The sequence below is a fragment of the Nerophis ophidion genome, linkage group LG23, assembly GCF_033978795.1.
Source record: "Nerophis ophidion isolate RoL-2023_Sa linkage group LG23, RoL_Noph_v1.0, whole genome shotgun sequence".
NCBI lineage: Eukaryota > Metazoa > Chordata > Actinopteri > Syngnathiformes > Syngnathidae > Nerophis > Nerophis ophidion.
The window spans coordinates 42,368,869-42,391,679 of record NC_084633.1 but is presented as its reverse complement, the minus strand read 5'-3'; the positions used below and the strand labels follow the sequence as shown (position 1 = coordinate 42,391,679).

The window sequence follows — 22,811 nt, the reverse complement described above, 5'->3', positions numbered from 1 at the left end:
CTACTTGGCATTCCTACTGCTCGTGTGAATGCAGCGTAGCGGTAAGCTATATTTGGTAGATGTTTTGTAGCTTACTGTTATTTGTTCCCTGCCTCCGATTAGTTTGTTCATAGCCCTTAGTTTGTTATATCCGCCCACGTGAGTGCTTTTTGTTTGTACCCTTTGTTTGTTGTAGTTGTAGTATTTTAAATTAAAACCATGTTTTCCCATTCAATGCCTGCCTCCATCTCTGCATCTTGGGGTTCGTCACCAAATAACTCTGACAATAAACAAACTAGGTTGAGTTCGAGGACCGCAAAAATTAGTAGGACGAAAAGGCTCTTGCCAAATACTGGAATCAGTGAAGCATGTTTAATATAAACAGTGTGCTTTACAACAATTAGGGAGCTTTGTGTCATGTTTGTCCTCCTACAGAAACTATATTAAAACAAATAACAAAAATGTTCCTCTCATCTTTTTCCATTTTTCCTATATTTTTGAAAAAGCTCCAGAGAGCCTCTATGGGGCGGCGGACTAGGCCCATGAGTAGATAGTATGTAGCTTGTCGCTGCCCTTCCCTGTTCAACAATGAAACAAGTAAGTGGCTACGTACTTGGAAAATAAGGTAGTAAGAAAAGGTTTGTAGAGAAGTATTCAAGCAGGCCTTGATTGCCACGTAGGAAGTAGCGAGCCCTGAACTGGACTTTGCTATTGTTTTATGGCTGTGAGCTGCCCGAAGGACGACGCCCTGCACAAACTGACTTGGTCTGATCGTTGTCTGCACGCCTGAAAGCACGGCAAGAAAAGTCTAGGCTTTGGTTTCCTTTCACTCGGGGGTACTTCCACCATGTCTCGCTACCACAAGGCGGCCATTGACGGCAACTTGGAGCTTTTGAAGGAGGCCACAAGGAAGGACCTGAACTGGCCAGACGAGGATGGCATGACGCCCACCTTGCTGGCTGCTTTTCACGGACACCTCAATGCACTCCAGCTCATTTGCAGCAGAGGGTGAGTAGCGGCCTTTAGGAGCTCCGTCTACCTGTTACCTGATCACAATAATATTAATAATAAAAAGCTGAAAGCGATGCAAAAACATTTTTTTTTAGGAGTTAAAAAATATACAGACAACTTTTTATTTAGAATCATTTGTGTTGAGATTTTAAGTGTTCATTAATTAATTTAGACTTAATGATCCACAAGGGAAATTGTTCCACACAGTAGCTGACTTACAAAGGATGGAAAGGATCATGCACACAAGGGCACAAAAAGAGGGCAAAAACTAAAGGAATGAAGTCGACTAAAAAGGTACCATAGTAACAATATAATATGTAACATGTATGTATTATTTACCTATTATATATACAGTATATAATATATTGTATTTTATTATTATATAATATATACAATATGTAACACATCCCAATCACCATGTACAATATTACAGTATATGTAACAGCTGCAGCAAAAAAAGGGCAGCATAAAATAGAGTACTTCCAGCAGAAAATTAATTTAATATTTTAAATATTTCAACTTTTTTACTTGTATTATTATTATTATTTATTATTTTTAATAGTATTTTTATGCCATTTTTAGCTTTGCACCACTGCGTGGCGCAGTGGAAGAGTTGCCGCGTGCAACCCGAGGGTCACTGGTTCAAATCCCACCTAGAACCAACCTCGTCACGTCCATTGTGTCCTGAACAAGACACTTCACCCTTGCTCCTGATGGGTGCTGGTTGGCGCCTTGCATGGCAGCTCCCTCCATCAGTGTGTGAATGTGTGTGTGAATGTGGAAGTAGTGTCAAAGCGCTTTGAGTACCTTGAAGGTAGAAAAGCGCTATACAAGTACAACCCATTTATCATTTATTTATTATTATATACCAGGGGTAGGGAACCTATGGCTCTCGAGCCAGATGTGGCTCTTTTGATGACTGCATCTGGCTCTCAGATAAATCTGAGCTGACATTGTTTAACAGGATAAGTAATGAATAATTCCACTTGTAATCACAGTGTTAAAAACAACGTTAAAAATATAAAACATTCTCATGCATTTTTATGTTCAAGACGTTGTGTTAATGGTAAGAAGTAATTTATTTATTATTGGTTAGTGTGGGGCTTGCCCTCCTGGGGGTTCTTCAGACCACCAAGAGCCTGTTTTAGGTTTACAATATTGTTTTATTTTATTTTTCTCTCAGTTGCTTTACAGCAATTGTCTTTTTCTGTTTTGTCCTCACTCGCGCTCTGGCTCCAGCCCCAACCCCGTTTCTCCTCCTGGCTGCTGCTTATAACAGAGCGACAGGTGATTAGATAAAAAGGCCCAGGTGGGCCGTCTACGCACCTGTCGCTGATTTCGAGGCCGGTCCTGGCAACATCCCGCTTCGCTGCAGGCCCGCAGGCCACGCCCCCTCCACAGTTAGCTTCAGAATAACAATGTTATTACAAAGAATAAGAGACTTGTTATACTCTGGAAATGTTGGTCTTACTTAGAAATGCATGCGTTTAGTTGGGTTCAGTGTTAAAAAAAAAATTATATGGCTCTTAGGGAAATACATTTTAAAATATTTAACTTCTTGGCTCTCTCAGCCAAAAAGGTTCCCGACCCCTGTTATATACAGTATATAACTTTTTTTTCTCATTTTAGTCTTTAACTTATACAAAGCAGATTGAATTGCAATTCTTCTGTAAAATGCCCTTGAGTTGAGGGCCAAATTGCTGTTATGGACGCCCTCAGAGGGCTGCTTGGAACAGTAAACATATTTACAATCACTAATGATCAAATTACACAATAGCTTACACATTTCAATACGATATATATATTTTTTTTACATACAAATAGATAACTTGCTTTCATATCATAAGTCAAGGTGACTAGCAGATATTCCATCCATCCATCCATTTTTTTACCGCTTGTCCCTTTCGGGGTCGCGGGGGGGTGCTGGGGCCTATCTCGGCTGCTGCGGGCGGAAGGCGGGGTACACCCTGGACAAGTCACTACCTCATCACAGGGCCAACACATATAGACAGACAACATTCACACTCACATTCACACACTATGGACCCGCTGCTCCAAGTCTGTGGAACGCTCTCCCTGACCACCTGAGGGCACCTCAGACTGTGGATGCTTTTAAAAAAGGCCTAAAAACCTATCTTTTAAATAAAAAAGCCTTTTTATAGATGTGCACGCTGGTTTTGGCTGATTCTAGTTTTAGATTTTATTTATTTGTATTATCTTTTTATTATTACTATTTTTTTTATTTTTTTTTACACTGTGGCACTTTGAGGTTGTTTGCTCAACGTAAAGTGTTTTTTTACAAATGAAATGTATTATAATTATTATTATTATTATTATTATTATCATCATTAGTGTTGCCAATCAACCTATCCCCAGGTGCATGTCTTTGGAGGTGGGAGGGGCCTATCCCCAGGTGCATGTCTTTGGAGGTGGGAGGGGCCTATCCCCAGGTGCATGTCTTTGGAGGTGGGAGGGGCCTATCCCCAGGTGCATGTCTTTGAAGGTGGGGGGGGCCTATCCCCAGGTGCATGTCTTTGGAGGTGGGAGGGGCCTATCCCCAGGTGCATGTCTTTGAAGGTGGGAGGGGCCTATCCCCAGGTGCATGTCTTTGGAGGTGGGAGGGGCCTATCCCCAGGTGCATGTCTTTGGAGGTGGGAGGGGCCTATCCCCAGGTGCATGTCTTTGAAGATGGGGGGGGCCTATCCCCAGGTGCATGTCTTTGGAGGTGGGAGGGGCCTATCCCCAGGTGCATGTCTTTGAAGGTGGGAGGGGCCTATCCCCAGGTGCATGTCTTTGGAGGTGGGAGGGGCCTATCCCCAGGTGCATGTCTTTGGAGGTGGGAGGAAGCCGGAGTAGCCGGAGGGAACCCACGCAGTCGCGGGGAGAACATGCAAACACTAACAAAAAATGTTTCGACTGTATGATAGTAGGTACTATCTGATAATAATACAGCGTAAAAAGATATGCGATTGCATGCAGTCCATGTATTGTTTCTGTCAAAATCTAAAAGAACAAATACGTTTAGTAAAAAAGACGACGTGCTTCAGTGACACACATTATTTCCAGGGTTTTGCAGGCCACATGAAATGATGTGGTGGGCCAGTCTGGCCCCCGGTCTCGAGAGTTTGACACCTGTATTGTAATTGATACTATATACAGTAATATAGTTAATCATTTAATTGTTTGCTACATAATAATATCTTTATATATATATGTATAAATATATACATATATATTATGTATTAGAATTTCTTCAAAAATATGATCTTATATATTCACAATGTCATTTTGTAGTATTTATTTATGGATTGATTTTATTTATTTATACAATATGAAGTTGAGTTTTTGTTTTTTGGTCATGAGTGAGTCGGACTCTAGTCGCACTGCGTCAAAAAACTGTGACAACTTTCATTTCTTGTGGCAGCTGTCTGATGGCCAAAGCCAAATGTTTCTGCGAGCAAAACAAAAGAAGTGTTTCTTCAATAATAATTTCCATCTCCATCCCTCATGAGACGTAGTGGTGGCACAGCACAACAAAGGAGGCAGTAGTGGTGGCACAGCACAACAAAGGAGGCAGTAGTGGTGGCACAGCACAACAAAGGAGGCAGTAGTGGTGGCACAGCACAACAAAGGAGGCAGTAGTGGTGGCACAGCACAACAAAGGAGGCTGTAGTGGTGGCACAGCACAACAAAGGAGGCAGTAGTGGTGGCACAGCACAACAAAGGAGGCAGTAGTGGTGGCACAGCACAACAAAGGAGGCAGTAGTGGTGGCACAGCACAACAAAGGAGGCAGTAGTGGTGGCACAGCACAACAAAGGAGGCAGTAGTGGTGGCACAGCACAACAAAGGAGGCAGTAGTGGTGGCACAGCACAACAAAGGAGGCAGTAGTGGTGGCACAGCACAACAAAGGAGGCAGTAGTGGTGGCACAGCACAACAAAGGAGGCAGTAGTGGTGGCACAGCACAACAAAGGAGGCAGTAGTGGTGGCACAGCACAACAAAGGAGGCAGTAGTGGTGGCACAGCACAACAAAGGAGGCAGTAGTGGTGGCACAGCACAACAAAGGAGGCAGTAGTGGTGGCACAGCACAACAAAGGAGGCAGTAGTGGTGGCACAGCACAACAAAGGAGGCAGTAGTGGTGGCACAGCACAACAAAGGAGGCTGTAGTGGTGGCACAGCACAACAAAGGAGGCTGTAGTGGTGGCACAGCACAACAAAGGAGGCAGTAGTGGTGGCACAGCACAACAAAGGAGGCAGTAGTGGTGGCACAGCACAACAAAGGAGGCTGTAGTGGTGGCACAGCACAACAAAGGAGGCTGTAGTGGTGGCACAGCACAACAAAGGAGGCAGTAGTGGTGGCACAGCACAACAAAGGAGGCAGTAGTGGTGGCACAGCACAACAAAGGAGGCAGTAGTGGTGGCACAGCACAACAAAGGAGGCAGTAGTGGTGGCACAGCACAACAAAGGAGGCAGTAGTGGTGGCACAGCACAACAAAGGAGGCTGTAGTGGTGGCACAGCACAACAAAGGAGGCAGTAGTGGTGGCACAGCACAACAAAGGAGGCTGTAGTGGTGGCACAGCACAACAAAGGAGGCAGTAGTGGTGGCACAGCACAACAAAGGAGGCTGTAGTGGTGGCACAGCACAACAAAGGAGGCAGTAGTGGTGGCACAGCACAACAAAGGAGGCAGTAGTGGTGGCACAGCACAACAAAGGAGGCAGTAGTGGTGGCACAGCACAACAAAGGAGGCAGTAGTGGTGGCACAGCACAACAAAGGAGGCAGTAGTGGTGGCACAGCACAACAAAGGAGGCAGTAGTGGTGGCACAGCACAACAAAGGAGGCAGTAGTGGTGGCACAGCACAACAAAGGAGGCAGTAGTGGTGGCACAGCACAACAAAGGAGGCAGTAGTGGTGGCACAGCACAACAAAGGAGGCTGTAGTGGTGGCACAGCACAACAAAGGAGGCTGTAGTGGTGGCACAGCACAACAAAGGAGGCAGTAGTGGTGGCACAGCACAACAAAGGAGGCAGTAGTGGTGGCACAGCACAACAAAGGAGGCTGTAGTGGTGGCACAGCACAACAAAGGAGGCTGTAGTGGTGGCACAGCACAACAAAGGAGGCAGTAGTGGTGGCACAGCACAACAAAGGAGGCAGTAGTGGTGGCACAGCACAACAAAGGAGGCAGTAGTGGTGGCACAGCACAACAAAGGAGGCAGTAGTGGTGGCACAGCACAACAAAGGAGGCAGTAGTGGTGGCACAGCACAACAAAGGAGGCAGTAGTGGTGGCACAGCACAACAAAGGAGGCAGTAGTGGTGGCACAGCACAACAAAGGAGGCTGTAGTGGTGGCACAGCACAACAAAGGAGGCAGTAGTGGTGGCACAGCACAACAAAGGAGGCTGTAGTGGTGGCACAGCACAACAAAGGAGGCAGTAGTGGTGGCACAGCACAACAAAGGAGGCAGTAGTGGTGGCACAGCACAACAAAGGAGGCAGTAGTGGTGGCACAGCACAACAAAGGAGGCAGTAGTGGTGGCACAGCACAACAAAGGAGGCAGTAGTGGTGGCACAGCACAACAAAGGAGGCAGTAGTGGTGGCACAGCACAACAAAGGAGGCAGTAGTGGTGGCACAGCACAACAAAGGAGGCAGTAGTGGTGGCACAGCACAACAAAGGAGGCTGTAGTGGTGGCACAGCACAACAAAGGAGGCTGTAGTGGTGGCACAGCACAACAAAGGAGGCAGTAGTGGTGGCACAGCACAACAAAGGAGGCAGTAGTGGTGGCACAGCACAACAAAGGAGGCAGTAGTGGTGGCACAGCACAACAAAGGAGGCAGTAGTGGTGGCACAGCACAACAAAGGAGGCAGTAGTGGTGGCACAGCACAACAAAGGAGGCAGTAGTGGTGGCACAGCACAACAAAGGAGGCAGTAGTGGTGGCACAGCACAACAAAGGAGGCTGTAGTGGTGGCACAGCACAACAAAGGAGGCTGTAGTGGTGGCACAGCACAACAAAGGAGGCAGTAGTGGTGGCACAGCACAACAAAGGAGGCAGTAGTGGTGGCACAGTACAACAAAGGAGGCAGTAGTGGTGGCACAGCACAACAAAGGAGGCAGTAGTGGTGGCACAGCACAACAAAGGAGGCAGTAGTGGTGGCACAGCACAACAAAGGAGGCAGTAGTGGTGGCACAGCACAACAAAGGAGGCAGTAGTGGTGGCACAGCACAACAAAGGAGGCTGTAGTGGTGGCACAGCACAACAAAGGAGGCAGTAGTGGTGGCACAGCACAACAAAGGAGGCAGTAGTGGTGGCACAGCACAACAAAGGAGGCAGTAGTGGTGGCACAGCACAACAAAGGAGGCAGTAGTGGTGGCACAGCACAACAAAGGAGGCAGTAGTGGTGGCACAGCACAACAAAGGAGGCAGTAGTGGTGGCACAGCACAACAAAGGAGGCAGTAGTGGTGGCACAGCACAACAAAGGAGGCAGTAGTGGTGGCACAGCACAACAAAGGAGGCAGTAGTGGTGGCACAGCACAACAAAGGAGGCTGTAGTGGTGGCACAGCACAACAAAGGAGGCAGTAGTGGTGGCACAGCACAACAAAGGAGGCAGTAGTGGTGGCACAGCACAACAAAGGAGGCAGTAGTGGTGGCACAGCACAACAAAGGAGGCAGTAGTGGTGGCACAGCACAACAAAGGAGGCAGTAGTGGTGGCACAGCACAACAAAGGAGGCAGTAGTGGTGGCACAGCACAACAAAGGAGGCAGTAGTGGTGGCACAGCACAACAAAGGAGGCAGTAGTGGTGGCACAGCACAACAAAGGAGGCAGTAGTGGTGGCACAGCACAACAAAGGAGGCTGTAGTGGTGGCACAGCACAACAAAGGAGGCAGTAGTGGTGGCACAGCACAACAAAGGAGGCAGTAGTGGTGGCACAGCACAACAAAGGAGGCAGTAGTGGTGGCACAGCACAACAAAGGAGGCAGTAGTGGTGGCACAGCACAACAAAGGAGGCTGTAGTGGTGGCACAGCACAACAAAGGAGGCAGTAGTGGTGGCACAGCACAACAAAGGAGGCAGTAGTGGTGGCACAGTACAACAAAGGAGGCTGTAGTGGTGGCACAGCACAACAAAGGAGGCAGTAGTGGTGGCACAGCACAACAAAGGAGGCAGTAGTGGTGGCACAGCACAACAAAGGAGGCAGTAGTGGTGGCACAGCACAACAAAGGAGGCAGTAGTGGTGGCACAGCACAACAAAGGAGGCAGTAGTGGTGGCACAGCACAACAAAGGAGGCAGTAGTGGTGGCACAGCACAACAAAGGAGGCTGTAGTGGTGGCACAGCACAACAAAGGAGGCAGTAGTGGTGGCACAGCACAACAAAGGAGGCAGTAGTGGTGGCACAGCACAACAAAGGAGGCAGTAGTGGTGGCACAGCACAACAAAGGAGGCAGTAGTGGTGGCACAGCACAACAAAGGAGGCAGTAGTGGTGGCACAGTACAACAAAGGAGGCTGTAGTGGTGGCACAGCACAACAAAGGAGGCAGTAGTGGTGGCACAGCACAACAAAGGAGGCAGTAGTGGTGGCACAGCACAACAAAGGAGGCAGTAGTGGTGGCACAGCACAACAAAGGAGGCAGTAGTGGTGGCACAGCACAACAAAGGAGGCTGTAGTGGTGGCACAGCACAACAAAGGAGGCAGTAGTGGTGGCACAGCACAACAAAGGAGGCAGTAGTGGTGGCACAGCACAACAAAGGAGGCAGTAGTGGTGGCACAACACTCCAACACAACATTTCCACTGCTGTCATACCAGCGGGTCCACAAATGCTCAGTACACACGCAGCAGGATTTATGAGGACTTTTATGGCTGGAACACTGAGGACTTTACATCTTAATAGTTGAACTATTACATGATGCTTTGTGCTGGCAGACGAGCAGGACACAAAGCTCCCTAATTGTTATAAAGCACACTGCTTATATTAAACATGCTTCACTGATTCCAGTATTTAACAAGCGCCGTTTTTTCCTACTAATTTCGGTGGTCCTTGAACTCACCCTAGTTTGTTTACATGTATAACTTTCTCCGACTTTCTAAGACGTGTTTTATGCCACTTCTTTTTCCGTCTCATTTTGTCCACCAAACTTTTAATCTTGTGCATGAATGCACAAAGTATTTGGCGAGCGCCGTTTTGTCCTACTAATTTCGGTGGTCCTTGAACTCATTTCGGTGGTCCTTGAACTCACCCTAGTTTGTTTACATGTATAACTTTCTCCGACTTTCTAAGACGTGTTTTATGCCCATACTTGCCAACCTTGAGACCTCCAAATTTGGGAGGTGGAGGGTGGGGGGCGTGGTTGGGGGTGATGCAGGGGGCATGGTTGGGGGCGTGGTTAAGAGGGGAGGAGTATATTTACAGCTGTTGTGTGCGCAGTTGTGCACTGTACTCTCTAAAAGCCGTCACATATGCATGATTGATTGATTGGTTGATTGATACTTTTATTAGTAGATTGCACAGTACAGTACATATTCCCTACAATTGACCACTAAATGGTAACACCCCAATAAGTCTTTCAACTTGTTTAAGTCGGGGTCCACGTTAATCAATTCATGGTACAAATATATACTATCAACATAATACAGTCATCACACAGGTTAATCATCATAGTATATACATTGAATTATTTACATTATTTACAATCCGGGGGGTGGGATGAGGAGCTTTGGTTGATATCAGTACTTCAGTCATCAACAATTGCATCAACAGAGAAATGGACATTGAAACAGTGTAGGTCTTATTTAGTAGGATATGTACAGCCAGCAGAGAACATAGTGAGTTCACATAGCATAAGAACAAGTATATACATTAGAAGTACATTTGATTATTTACATTAGGTTATTTATAATCCGGGGAGATGGGATGTGAATGGAGGAGGGTGTTAGTAAAGGGTTGAAGTTGCCTGGAGGTCTTGTGGTGCATGTACAGTAGATGGCAGTATTGTCCTGTTTAAGAGTGTCTCAACATTGCTGTTTACGGCAGATGAACTGCTTTACGGTAGGCGAAAACGTGACTGCTGTTGTTGTGTGTTGTTACCGCGCTGACGTTAATTAAACTGCCTAACTATAAACCCACATAAGAAACCAAGAACTCACCCTCAATCATTCTACAGTTATAACGTCATTGGGCAGACACGCTGTTTGTATTGTGGGAAAGCGGACGTGAAAACAGGCTGTCCTCACTCAGGTCCGCATGGAGCTGGAGGGGGCGTGGCCTCCAGCTCCGCCTGAATTTTGGGAGATTTTCGGGAGAAAATTCGTCCCGGGAGGTATTCGGGAGAGGCGCTGAATTTCGGGAGTCTCCCGGAAAATCCAGGAGGGTTGGCAAGTATGTTTATGCCTCATTTTGTCCACCAAACCTTTAACGTTGTGCATGAATGCACAAAGGTGAGTTTTGTTGATGTTATTGACTTGTGTGGAGTGCTAATCAGACATATTTGGTCACTGCGAGCTAATCGATGCTAACATGCTATTTAGGCTAGCTATATGTACATATTGCATCATTATGTCTCATTTGTAGCTATATTTGAGCTTATTTAGTTTTCTTTAGATCCTCATAATTCAATTTATATCTCATGACACACTATCTGTATGTAATATGGCGATTAATTTTTTGCGGCTCCAGACATGTTTGTTTTTGTATTTTTGGTCCAATATGGCTCTTTCAACATTTTAGGTTGCTGACCCCTGGTCTCGGGGTTAGTGTGTGTGCCTCACAATACAACGGTCTTGAATTCAATCCTTCGGGATCTTTCTGTGCTGAGTTTCAATCAATCAATCAATGTTTACTTACAGTATATAGCCCTAAATCACCAGTGTCTCAAAGGGCTGCACAAGCCACAACCACATCCTGGGCTTGGATCCCACATCAGGGCAGTTTGCATGTTCTCCCCATTACTGTGTGGGTTCCCTCCATTCTCCCACCTCCAAAACATGCACCTGGGGATAGGCCCCTCCCACCTCCAAAGACATGCACCTGGGGATAGGCCCCTCCCACCTCCAAAGACATGCACCTGGGGATAGGCCCCTCCCACCTCCAAAGACATGCACCTGGGGATAGGCCCCTCCCACCTCCAAAGACATGAACCTGGGGATAGGCCCCTCCCACCTCCAAAGACTTGCACCTGGGGATAGGCCCCTCCCACCTCCAAAGACATGCACCTGGGGATAGGCCCCTCCCACCTCCAAAGACATCCACCTGGGGATAGGCCCCTCCCACCTTCAAAAACATGCACCTGGGGATAGGCCCCTCCCACCTCCAAAGACATACACCTGGGGATAGGCCCCTCCCACCTTCAAAGACATGCACCTGGGTATAGGCCCCTCCCACCTCCAAAGACATGCACCCGGGGATAGGCCCCTCCCACCTCCAAAGACATGCACCTGGGGATAGGCCCCTCCCACCTCCAAAGACTTGCACCTGGGGATAGGCCCCTCCCACCTCCAAAGACATGCACCTGGGGATAGGCCCCTCCCACCTCCAAAGACATGCACCTGGGGATAGGCCCCTCCCACCTTCAAAGACATGCACCTGGGGATAGGCCCCTCCCACCTCCAAAGACATGCACCTGGGGATAGGCCCCACCCACCTTCAAAGACATGCACCTGGGGATAGGCCCCTCCCACCTCCAAAGACATGCACCTGGGGATAGGTTGATTGGCAACACTAAATGGTCCCTAGTGTGTGAATGTTGTCTGTCTATCTGTGTTGGCCCTGCGATGAGGTGGCGACTTGTCCAGGGTGTACCCCGCCTTCTGCCCGATTGTAGCTGAGATAGACGCCAGCGCCCCCCGCGACCCCTAAAAAAAGGGAATAAGCGGTAGAAAATAGATGGATGGATGGAAATGTAAACATGGTGTCTATTTCATGTGTTTTCACAATTAGAAATGCGTTGGATGTGTCTCGACCCCCTAATTTGCATATTTCCAAGTGGAGTTTTGCTATTGTGAAGACATTGGACGTAATTTGGGCATTGTTATGAGTAAAAGCTGCTGCAACATGCATGATTCCTTTCTAATTTTTATATGGAATGTCGGCTGTGGTTGTGACATTTTGAAGACTTTGGGTTCGCCTAAAGGGCAACTACTCTTTGTCTACATGAAGGCTGTCTTCTCTCCCTTTTTTATTAACATATTTTTAATTTTGTATTCATTTTGGGGGGGGGGGGGTTGGGTTGTTGTTGTTTTTGTTCCCCATTTAATTGACAAAAGCTGCACCAAGTGTGCGCATTCAGGTTAGTGTGCTGGACCCTCATTGTTGGTGCATGCACCCTCACATCCACACAATGAGCTGCAACATCCAGGTTAGTGTGCTGGACCCTCATTGTTGGTGCATGCACCCTCACATCCACACAATGAGCTGCAACAAACCCCAGATTTAAAGCACTTGCAGCACCCGCTACAAGACTTCTTGCACCCGCAGCTAAGAAGGATGGCACAGGCTGTACCGGCATCTGGACCAGGACTCTTTGATGAGTCCTGGTCCTTGAAGGACAATGTCACTGAATACTCTTAAAGGTTCAGGAAAAAATAATGTTGGAATATAAGGTGCCATCAAATTTGTGTCCGGGTTGTAAACAATATTTGTGTAAAACCAAGGCAGCCCTCGTCAACAAAAGTGCTTCATCTTTGCTTGGAATCATGGCCTCCAACTATACTGACTGCCACTTTTTGCTTGCTTGCAAAGTACATCTCCTTCCTTCTCTGGTGTTCACTCCAGTCAGGCAGAAAAGAGAGGAGATGTGTCTTGAATCTTGTTGTGTGAGGTTCATCATAGCACCAGACAGGCCCACGTTCAGTCATAAGGGTAGAACCCTAATGACTGTTAGGATGACTGTAAGAGTTGCCTTCAATTTGAAATTGTGAAGGAGCAATCTGAATCCTCAACTCGGGCAACACTTGACACTATAGTCATAGGGTCAAAGGTTCCTCAACTCGGGCAACACTTGGCGCTATAGTCAGAGGGTCAAAGGTTCCTCAACTCGGGCAACACTTGACGCTATAGTCAGAGGGTCAAAGGTTCCTCAACTCGGGCAACACTTGGCGCTATAGTCAGAGGGTCAAAGGTTCCTCAACTCGGGCAACACTTGGCGCTATAGTCAGAGGGTCAAAGGTTCCTCAACTCGGGCAACACTTGGCGCTATAGTCAGAGGGTCAAAGGTTCCTCAACTCGGGCAACACTTGGCGCTATAGTCAGAGGGTCAAAGGTTCCTCAACTCGGGCAACACTTGGCGCTATAGTCAGAGGGTCAAAGGTTCCTCAACTCGGGCAACACTCGACGCTATAGTCATAGGGTCAAAGGTTCCTCAACTCGGGCAACACTTGGTGCTATAGTCAGAGGGTCAAAGGTTCCTCAACTCGGGCAACACTTGGCGCTATAGTCAGAGGGTCAAAGGTTCCTCAACTCGGGCAACACTTGACGCTATAGTCAGAGGGTCAAAGGTTCCTCAACTCGGGCAACACTTGACGCTATAGTCATAGGGTCAAAGGTTCCTCAACTCGGGCAACACTTGGCGCTATAGTCAGAGGGTCAAAGGTTCCTCAACTCGGGCAACACTTGACGCTATAGTCAGAGGGTCAAAGGTTCCTACACTCGGGCAACACTTGGCGCTATAGTCAGAGGGTCAAAGGTTCCTCAACTCGGGCAACACTTGGCGCTATAGTCAGAGGGTCAAAGGTTCCTCAACTCGGGCAACACTTGACACTATAGTCAGAGGGTCAAAGGTTCCTCAACTCGGGCAACACTTGGCGCTATAGTCAGAGGGTCAAAGGTTCCTCAACTCGGGCAACACTTGACGCTATAGTCAGAGGGTCAAAGGTTCCTCAACTCGGGCAACACTTGACGCTATAGTCATAGGGTCAAAGGTTCCTCAACTCGGGCAACACTTGGCGCTATAGTCAGAGGGTCAAAGGTTCCTCAACTCGGGCAACACTTGACGCTATAGTCAGAGGGTCAAAGGTTCCTACACTCGGGCAACACTTGGCGCTATAGTCAGAGGGTCAAAGGTTCCTCAACTCGGGCAACACTTGGCGCTATAGTCAGAGGGTCAAAGGTTCCTCAACTCGGGCAACACTTGACACTATAGTCAGAGGGTCAAAGGTTCCTCAACTCGGGCAACACTTGGCGCTATAGTCAGAGGGTCAAAGGTTCCTCAACTCGGGCAACACTTGGCGCTATAGTCAGAGGGTCAAAGGTTCCTCAACTCGGGCAACACTTGGCGCTATAGTCAGAGGGTCAAATGTTCCTCAACTCGGGCAACACTTGGCGCTATAGTCAGAGGGTCAAAGGTTCCTCAACTCGGGCAACACTTGGCGCTATAGTCAGAGGGTCAAAGGTTCCTCAACTCGGGCAACACTTGGCGCTATAGTCAGAGGGTCAAAGGTTCCTCAACTCGGGCAACACTTGGCGCTATAGTCAGAGGGTCAAAGGTTCCTCAACTCGGGCAACACTTGACGCTATAGTCAGAGGGTCAAAGGTTCCTCAACTCGGGCAACACTTGACGCTATAGTCATAGGGTCAAAGGTTCCTCAACTCGGGCAACACTTGGCGCTATAGTCAGAGGGTCAAAGGTTCCTCAACTCGGGCAACACTTGACGCTATAGTCAGAGGGTCAAAGGTTCCTACACTCGGGCAACACTTGGCGCTATAGTCAGAGGGTCAAAGGTTCCTCAACTCGGGCAACACTTGGCGCTATAGTCAGAGGGTCAAAGGTTCCTCAACTCGGGCAACACTTGACACTATAGTCAGAGGGTCAAAGGTTCCTCAACTCGGGCAACACTTGGCGCTATAGTCAGAGGGTCAAAGGTTCCTCAACTCGGGCAACACTTGGCGCTATAGTCAGAGGGTCAAAGGTTCCTCAACTCGGGCAACACTTGACGCTATAGTCATAGGGTCAAAGGTTCCTCAACTCGGGCAACACTTGGCGCTATAGTCAGAGGGTCAAAGGTTCCTCAACTCGGGCAACACTTGGCGCTATAGTCAGAGGGTCAAAGGTTCCTCAACTCGGGCAACACTTGACGCTATAGTCAGAGGGTCAAAGGTTCCTCAACTCGGGCAACACTTGACGCTATAGTCATAGGGTCAAAGGTTCCTCAACTCGGGCAACACTTGGCGCTATAGTCAGAGGGTCAAAGGTTCCTCAACTCGGGCAACACTTGGCGCTATAGTCAGAGGGTCAAAGGTTCCTCAACTCGGGCAACACTTGACGCTATAGTCAGAGGGTCAAAGGTTTCTCAACTCAGGCAACACTTGGCGCTATAGTCAGAGTCAAAGGTTCCTCAACTCGGGCGACACTTGGCGCTATAGTCAGAGGGTCAAAGGTTCCTCAACTCGGGCAACACTTGGCGCTATAGTCAGAGGGTCAAAGGTTCCTCAACTCGGGCGACACTTGGCGCTCTAGTCAGAGGGTCAAAGGTTCCTCAACTCGGGCACCACTTGGCGCTATAGTCATAGGGTCAAAGGTTCCTCAACTCGGGCAACACTTGGCGCTATAGTCAGAGGGTCAAAGGTTCCTCAACTCGGGTAACACTTGGCGCTGTAGTCATAGGGTCAAAGGTTCCTCAACTCGGGCAACACTTGGCGCTATAGTCAGAGGGTCAAAGGTTCCTCAACTCGGGCAACACTTGACGCTATAGTCAGAGGGTCAAAGGTTCCTCAACTCGGGCAACACTTGGCGCTATAGTCAGAGGGTCAAAGGTTCCTCAACTCGGGCAACTCTTGGCGCTATAGTCAGAGGGTCAAAGGTTCCTCAACTCGGGCAACACTTGGCGCTATAGTCAGAGGGTCAAAGGTTCCTCAACTCGGGCGACACTTGGCGCTCTAGTCAGAGGGTCAAAGGTTCCTCAACTCGGGCAACACTTGGCGCTGTAGTCATAGGGTCAAAGGTTCCTCAACTCGGGCAACACTTGGCGCTATAGTCAGAGGGTCAAAGGTTCCTCAACTCGGGTAACACTTGGCGCTATAGTCAGAGGGTCAAAGGTTCCTCAACTCGGGCAACACTTGGCGCTATAGTCAGAGGGTCAAAGGTTTCTCAACTCGGGCAACACTTGGCGCTATAGTCAGAGTCAAAGGTTCCTCAACTCGGGCAACACTTGGCGCTATAGTCAGAGGGTCAAAGGTTCCTCAACTCGGGCAACTCTTGGCGCTATAGTCAGAGGGTCAAAGGTTCCTCAACTCGGGCAACACTTGGCGCTATAGTCAGAGGGTCAAAGGTTCCTCAACTCGGGCGACACTTGGCGCTCTAGTCAGAGGGTCAAAGGTTCCTCAACTCGGGCAACACTTGGCGCTGTAGTCATAGGGTCAAAGGTTCCTCAACTCGGGCAACACTTGGCGCTATAGTCAGAGGGTCAAAGGTTCCTCAACTCGGGTAACACTTGGCGCTATAGTCAGAGGGTCAAAGGTTCCTCAACTCGGGCAACACTTGGCGCTATAGTCATAGGGTCAAAGGTTCCTCAACTCGGGCAACACTTGGCGCTATAGTCAGAGGGTCAAAGGTTCCTCAACTCGGGCAACACTTGGCGCTGTAGTCATAGGGTCAAAGGTTCCTCAACTCGGGCAACACTTGGCGCTATAGTCAGAGGGTCAAAGGTTTCTCAACTCGGGCAACACTTGGCGCTATAGTCAGAGTCAAAGGTTCCTCAACTCGGGCAACACTTGGCGCTATAGTCAGAGGGTCAAAGGTTCCTCAACTCGGGCAACACTTGGCGCTATAGTCAGAGGGTCAAAGGTTCCTCAACTCGGGCAACACTTGACGCTATAGTCAGAGGGTCAAAGGTTCCTACACTCGGGCAACACTTGGCGCTGTAGTCATAGGGTCAAAGGTTTCCCTGGAATCACTGGTAGACGCTTCTTCTTCGGATATGCTGGAAGATGTTTAATGTTGTGCAACTTGTGCTGCATATTTCAAGTTCAGATAACATCTGGTATGATAGTACACATCTGCTGCATTCACATCAGATGCTTGATCTCCCAAGAAGTTTAAAATCTTTGCTGGATTCTGCCCAGCTTTCCATTTTGCTATCAACAATATTTGTTAATGCCTTGTGGAGATCTTTGGTATCCTCCCCTTCACATATCACACAATGAATACCACTGGTTTGGGGAGGACTTGATCCAAGCTTTTTCGGACTTGGTTCAAGTCCAGCATGAGGATCCTGCTGGAAAGCATGATCCTCATGCTTTCCAGCCCTTTTAACAGCAGAACTACTGCAAGAGCTTCTGCAGTGTTTGTGGTATTTGGCTTTATTTAAGACAAATGTTGATGCCATACCTCACATCATTCAATTGATCAATTGTGACATTTACACATGAAGGTATCGCATTCACAATTTCAGTGAAATCTTTCAGATCTTTTTTAGCGACAAAAGTCCTTCGCTTTTGGGTGTTTGTAAGGAGTCATCAGACTGTAATTGGAAGAGACAACATAAGTCCCAATTGATGCTCCTGCTGCTATTTGTCAGAGTTATTTGGTGACGAACCCCAAGATGCAGAGAAGGAGGCAGGCATGGAATGTGAAAACATGATTTAATAAAGATACTGAGACAAAAAGAAAACCAAAAGGGTACAAACAAAAAGCACGCACATGGGCGGATATAACAAACTAAGGGCTATGAACAAACTAATCGGAAGCAGGGAACAAAAAACAGTAAGCTACAAAACATCTACCAAATATAGCTTACCGCTACGCTGCATTCACACGAGCAGTAGGAATGCCAAGTAGAAAATGACATTGACACCACAATAATCCAGCCCTGACTGGAGGAGAGAACAGGTCTTGAATAGTGGCTGGCTGATTGATCCCAGGTGTGGCCAGGTGCCAATCAGCCATAGCTAAGGGTTACACAGCACTCAGGGAGACAAACAGGAAACAGAACCAAAATAAGAGTGCTGACAGGAACTAAAGACAAACGCAGAGGAAAAACTAAGACGTAGACCAAAACTGTCAGGAACAAGCCTGACACTATTATTACTATCAGAGGATGTGGAGGCCATATTGTTTGATATTAGCTACACTGAAGAATGCATGACATGAAAATAACGTTTGACAGTGTTCGATTAGGCAGTAGAATGACTGTACATCATGTAGATACTGTAAGCTCTTCTGTATTATTTTCACATCAGGAAAAGTCAGGAGACACAACAGTAGCCTGTCGAGGGATCAAACTATTATCACACCTGGTGGATAACAGTGTTGGAGCCTTTTCTGTCATATAGGAAACAGAAACTTATATTTCAGGGCTGGGGAGACACTGACTTTCTCTACTTTTAGGTTTCTGTTTCAACAGAAACCAAAAAGTAGAGAAAGAACATTGACTTTCTTTACTTTTACTAATGTTACAATGGAATATATCTGTAGCTTTACATTCTATCAGTGTTGCAATATATGTGCAATACATTTTGGTAGATAATGGCTATGTTGTTAATATTGACATTAAAGGGCTCTAATAAATAAATGATCATAAATCTGATCATTCCAGTGTGTTTCAGATGCTCAAAAAACCTAAAATATTTTGCCAAAAGTATCAAAAGTTAAGGCACACCTAATTTTTACATAGCCGCTGTCTTGGAAATATGCTAATTAGGTGTCCAGACATACCTAATCATATAGATGATTTTTCCATCATATTTGTAATTGTCAAAACACAGGAAATAGACACCAAGTTTGGATTTGTAGCTCATCTGCTTCAAATGTGGAGGCTAAAGCCTTTTCAGGTGGTGGCCATGTTGTGGCGACCCCAAAGGTCACCGGCGTGGGAGCCCCGGCCAAATCATTGAAGTCTGTCCTGAACTACACCTGGACCACATTTGCTGCTTTCAGACCAAATCATTGAAGTCTGTCCTGAACTACACCTGGACCACATTTGCTGCTTTCAGACCAAATCATTGAAGTATGTCCTGAACTACACCTGGACCACATTTGCTGCTTTCAGACCAAATCATTGAAGTCTGTCCTGAACTACACCTGGACCACATTTGCTGCTTTCAGACCAAACCATTGAAGTCTGTCCTGAACTACACCTGGACCACATTTGCTGCTTCCAGACCAAACCATTGAAGTCTGTCCTGAACTACACCTGGACCACATTTGCTGCTTCCAGACCAAATCATTGAAGTCTGTCCTGAACTACACCTGGACCACATTTGCTGCTTCCAGACCAAATCATTGAAGTCTGTCCTGAACTACACCTGGACCACATTTGCTGCTTCCAGACCAAACCATTGAAGTCTGTCCTGAACTACACCTGGACCACATTTGCTGCTTCCAGACCAAACCATTGAAGTCTGTCCTGAACTACACCTGGACCACATTTGCTGCTTCCAGACCAAATCATTGAAGTCTGTCCTGAACTACACCTGGACCACATTTGCTGCTTCCAGACCAAATCATTGAAGTCTGTCCTGAACTACACCTGGACCACATTTGCTGCTTCCAGACCAAACCATTGAAGTCTGTCCTGAACTACACCTGGACCACATTTGCTGCTTCCAGACCAAACCATTGAAGTCTGTCCTGAACTACACCTGGACCACATTTGCTGCTTCCAGACCAAATCATTGAAGTCTGTCCTGAACTACACCTGGACCACATTTGCTGCTTCCAGACCAAACCATTGAAGTCTGTCCTGAACTACACCTGGACCACATTTGCTGCTTCCAGACCAAATCATTGAAGTCTGTCCTGAACTACACCTGGACCACATTTGCTGCTTCCAGACCAAATCATTGAAGTCTGTCCTGAACTACACCTGGACCACATTTGCTGCTTCCAGACCAAATCATTGAAGTCTGTCCTGAACTACACCTGGACCACATTTGCTGCTTCCAGACCAAATCATTGAAGTCTGTCCTGAACTACACCTGGACCACATTTGCTGCTTCCAGACCAAATCATTGAAGTCTGTCCTGAACTACACCTGGACCACATTTGCTGCTTCCAGACCAAACCATTGAAGTCTGTCCTGAACTACACCTGGACCACATTTGCTGCTTTCAGACCAAATCATTGAAGTCTGTCCTGAACTACACCTGGACCACGTTTGCTGCTTCCAGACCAAATCATTGAAGTCTGTCCTGAACTACACCTGGACCACATTTGCTGCTTCCAGACCAAACCATTGAAGTCTGTCCTGAACTACACCTGGACCACATTTGCTGCTTTCAGACCAAATCATTGAAGTCTGTCCTGAACTACACCTGGACCACATTTGCTGCTTTCAGACCAAATCATTGAAGTCTGTCCTGAACTACACCTGGACCACATTTGCTGCTTTCAGACCAAATCATTGAAGTCTGTCCTGAACTACACCTGGACCACATTTGCTGCTTCCAGACCAAATCATTGAAGTCTATCCTGAACTACACCTGGACCACATTTGCTGCTTCCAGACCAAATCATTGAAGTCTGTCCTGAACTACACCTGGACCACATTTGCTGCTTCCAGACCAAACCATTGAAGTCTGTCCTGAACTACACCTGGACCACATTTGCTGCTTCCAGACCAAACCATTGAAGTCTGTCCTGAACTACACCTGGACCACATTTGCTGCTTCCAGACCAAATCATTGAAGTCTATCCTGAACTACACCTGGACCACATTTGCTGCTTCCAGACCAAATCATTGAAGTCTATCCTGAACTACACCTGGACCACATTTGCTGCTTCCAGACCAAATCATTGAAGTCTGTCCTGAACTACACCTGGACCACATTTGCTGCTTCCAGACCAAACCATTGAAGTCTGTCCTGAACTACACCTGGACCACATTTGCTGCTTCCAGACCAAATCATTGAAGTATGTCCTGAACTACACCTGGACCACATTTGCTGCTTTCAGACCAAATCATTGAAGTCTGTCCTGAACTACACCTGGACCACATTGCTGCTTTCAGACCAAACCATTGAAGTCTGTCCTGAACTACACCTGGACCACATTTGCTGCTTCCAGACCAAACCATTGAAGTCTGTCCTGAACTACACCTGGACCACATTTGCTGCTTCCAGACCAAATCATTGAAGTCTGTCCTGAACTACACCTGGACCACATTTGCTGCTTCCAGACCAAATCATTGAAGTCTGTCCTGAACTACACCTGGACCACATTTGCTGCTTCCAGACCAAACCATTGAAGTCTGTCCTGAACTACACCTGGACCACATTTGCTGCTTTCAGACCAAACCATTGAAGTCTGTCCTGAACTACACCTGGACCACATTTGCTGCTTCCAGACCAAACCATTGAAGTCTGTCCTGAACTACACCTGGACCACATTTGCTGCTTCCAGACCAAATCATTGAAGTCTGTCCTGAACTACACCTGGACCACATTTGCTGCTTCCAGACCAAATCATTGAAGTCTGTCCTGAACTACACCTGGACCACATTTGCTGCTTCCAGACCAAACCATTGAAGTCTGTCCTGAACTACACCTGGACCACATTTGCTGCTTCCAGACCAAACCATTGAAGTCTGTCCTGAACTACACCTGGACCACATTTGCTGCTTCCAGACCAATCATTGAAGTCTGTCCTGAACTACACCTGGACCACATTTGCTGCTTCCAGACCAAACCATTGAAGTCTGTCCTGAACTACACCTGGACCACATTTGCTGCTTCCAGACCAAATCATTGAAGTCTGTCCTGAACTACACCTGGACCACATTTGCTGCTTCCAGACCAAATCATTGAAGTCTGTCCTGAACTACACCTGGACCACATTTGCTGCTTCCAGACCAAATCATTGAAGTCTGTCCTGAACTACACCTGGACCACATTTGCCTGCTTCCAGACCAAATCATTGAAGTCTGTCCTGACTACACCTGGACCACATTTGCTGCTTCCAGACCAAACCATTGAAGTCTGTCCTGAACTACACCTGGACCACATTTGCTGCTTTCAGACCAAATCATTGAAGTCTGTCCTGAACTACACCTGGACCACGTTTGCTGCTTCCAGACCAAATCATTGAAGTCTGTCCTGAACTACACCTGGACCACATTTGCTGCTTCCAGACCAAACCATTGAAGTCTGTCCTGAACTACACCTGGACCACATTTGCTGCTTTCAGACCAAATCATTGAAGTCTGTCCTGAACTACACCTGGACCACATTTGCTGCTTTCAGACCAAATCATTGAAGTCTGTCCTGAACTACACCTGGACCACATTTGCTGCTTTCAGACCAAATCATTGAAGTCTGTCCTGAACTACACCTGGACCACATTTGCTGCTTCCAGACCAAATCATTGAAGTCTATCCTGAACTACACCTGGACCACATTTGCTGCTTCCAGACCAAATCATTGAAGTCTGTCCTGAACTACACCTGGACCACATTTGCTGCTTCCAGACCAAACCATTGAAGTCTGTCCTGAACTACACCTGGACCACATTTGCTGCTTCCAGACCAAACCATTGAAGTCTGTCCTGAACTACACCTGGACCACATTTGCTGCTTCCAGACCAAATCATTGAAGTCTATCCTGAACTACACCTGGACCACATTTGCTGCTTCCAGACCAAATCATTGAAGTCTATCCTGAACTACACCTGGACCACATTTGCTGCTTCCAGACCAAATCATTGAAGTCTGTCCTGAACTACACCTGGACCACATTTGCTGCTTCCAGACCAAACCATTGAAGTCTGTCCTGAACTACACCTGGACCACATTTGCTGCTTCCAGACCAAATCATTGAAGTCTATCCTGAACTACACCTGGACCACATTTGCTGCTTCCAGACCAAATCATTGAAGTCTGTCCTGAACTACACC

The 22,811-nt window shown here is 47.4% G+C and overlaps 1 protein-coding gene across 1 annotated transcript in view; it reads left to right on the top strand.

The window, feature by feature from the left end:
- The first annotated feature begins 736 nt into the window (after positions 1-736).
- Positions 737-22,811, top strand: part of anks4b (ankyrin repeat and sterile alpha motif domain containing 4B) — a 47,694-nt gene continuing 25,619 nt past the window's right edge. The window contains exon 1 of the mRNA XM_061884702.1: positions 737-987. Within this exon, the coding sequence (XP_061740686.1) occupies positions 827-987 (161 nt within the window). The 5' untranslated portion in view covers positions 737-826. The remainder of the gene's footprint in view (positions 988-22,811) is intronic.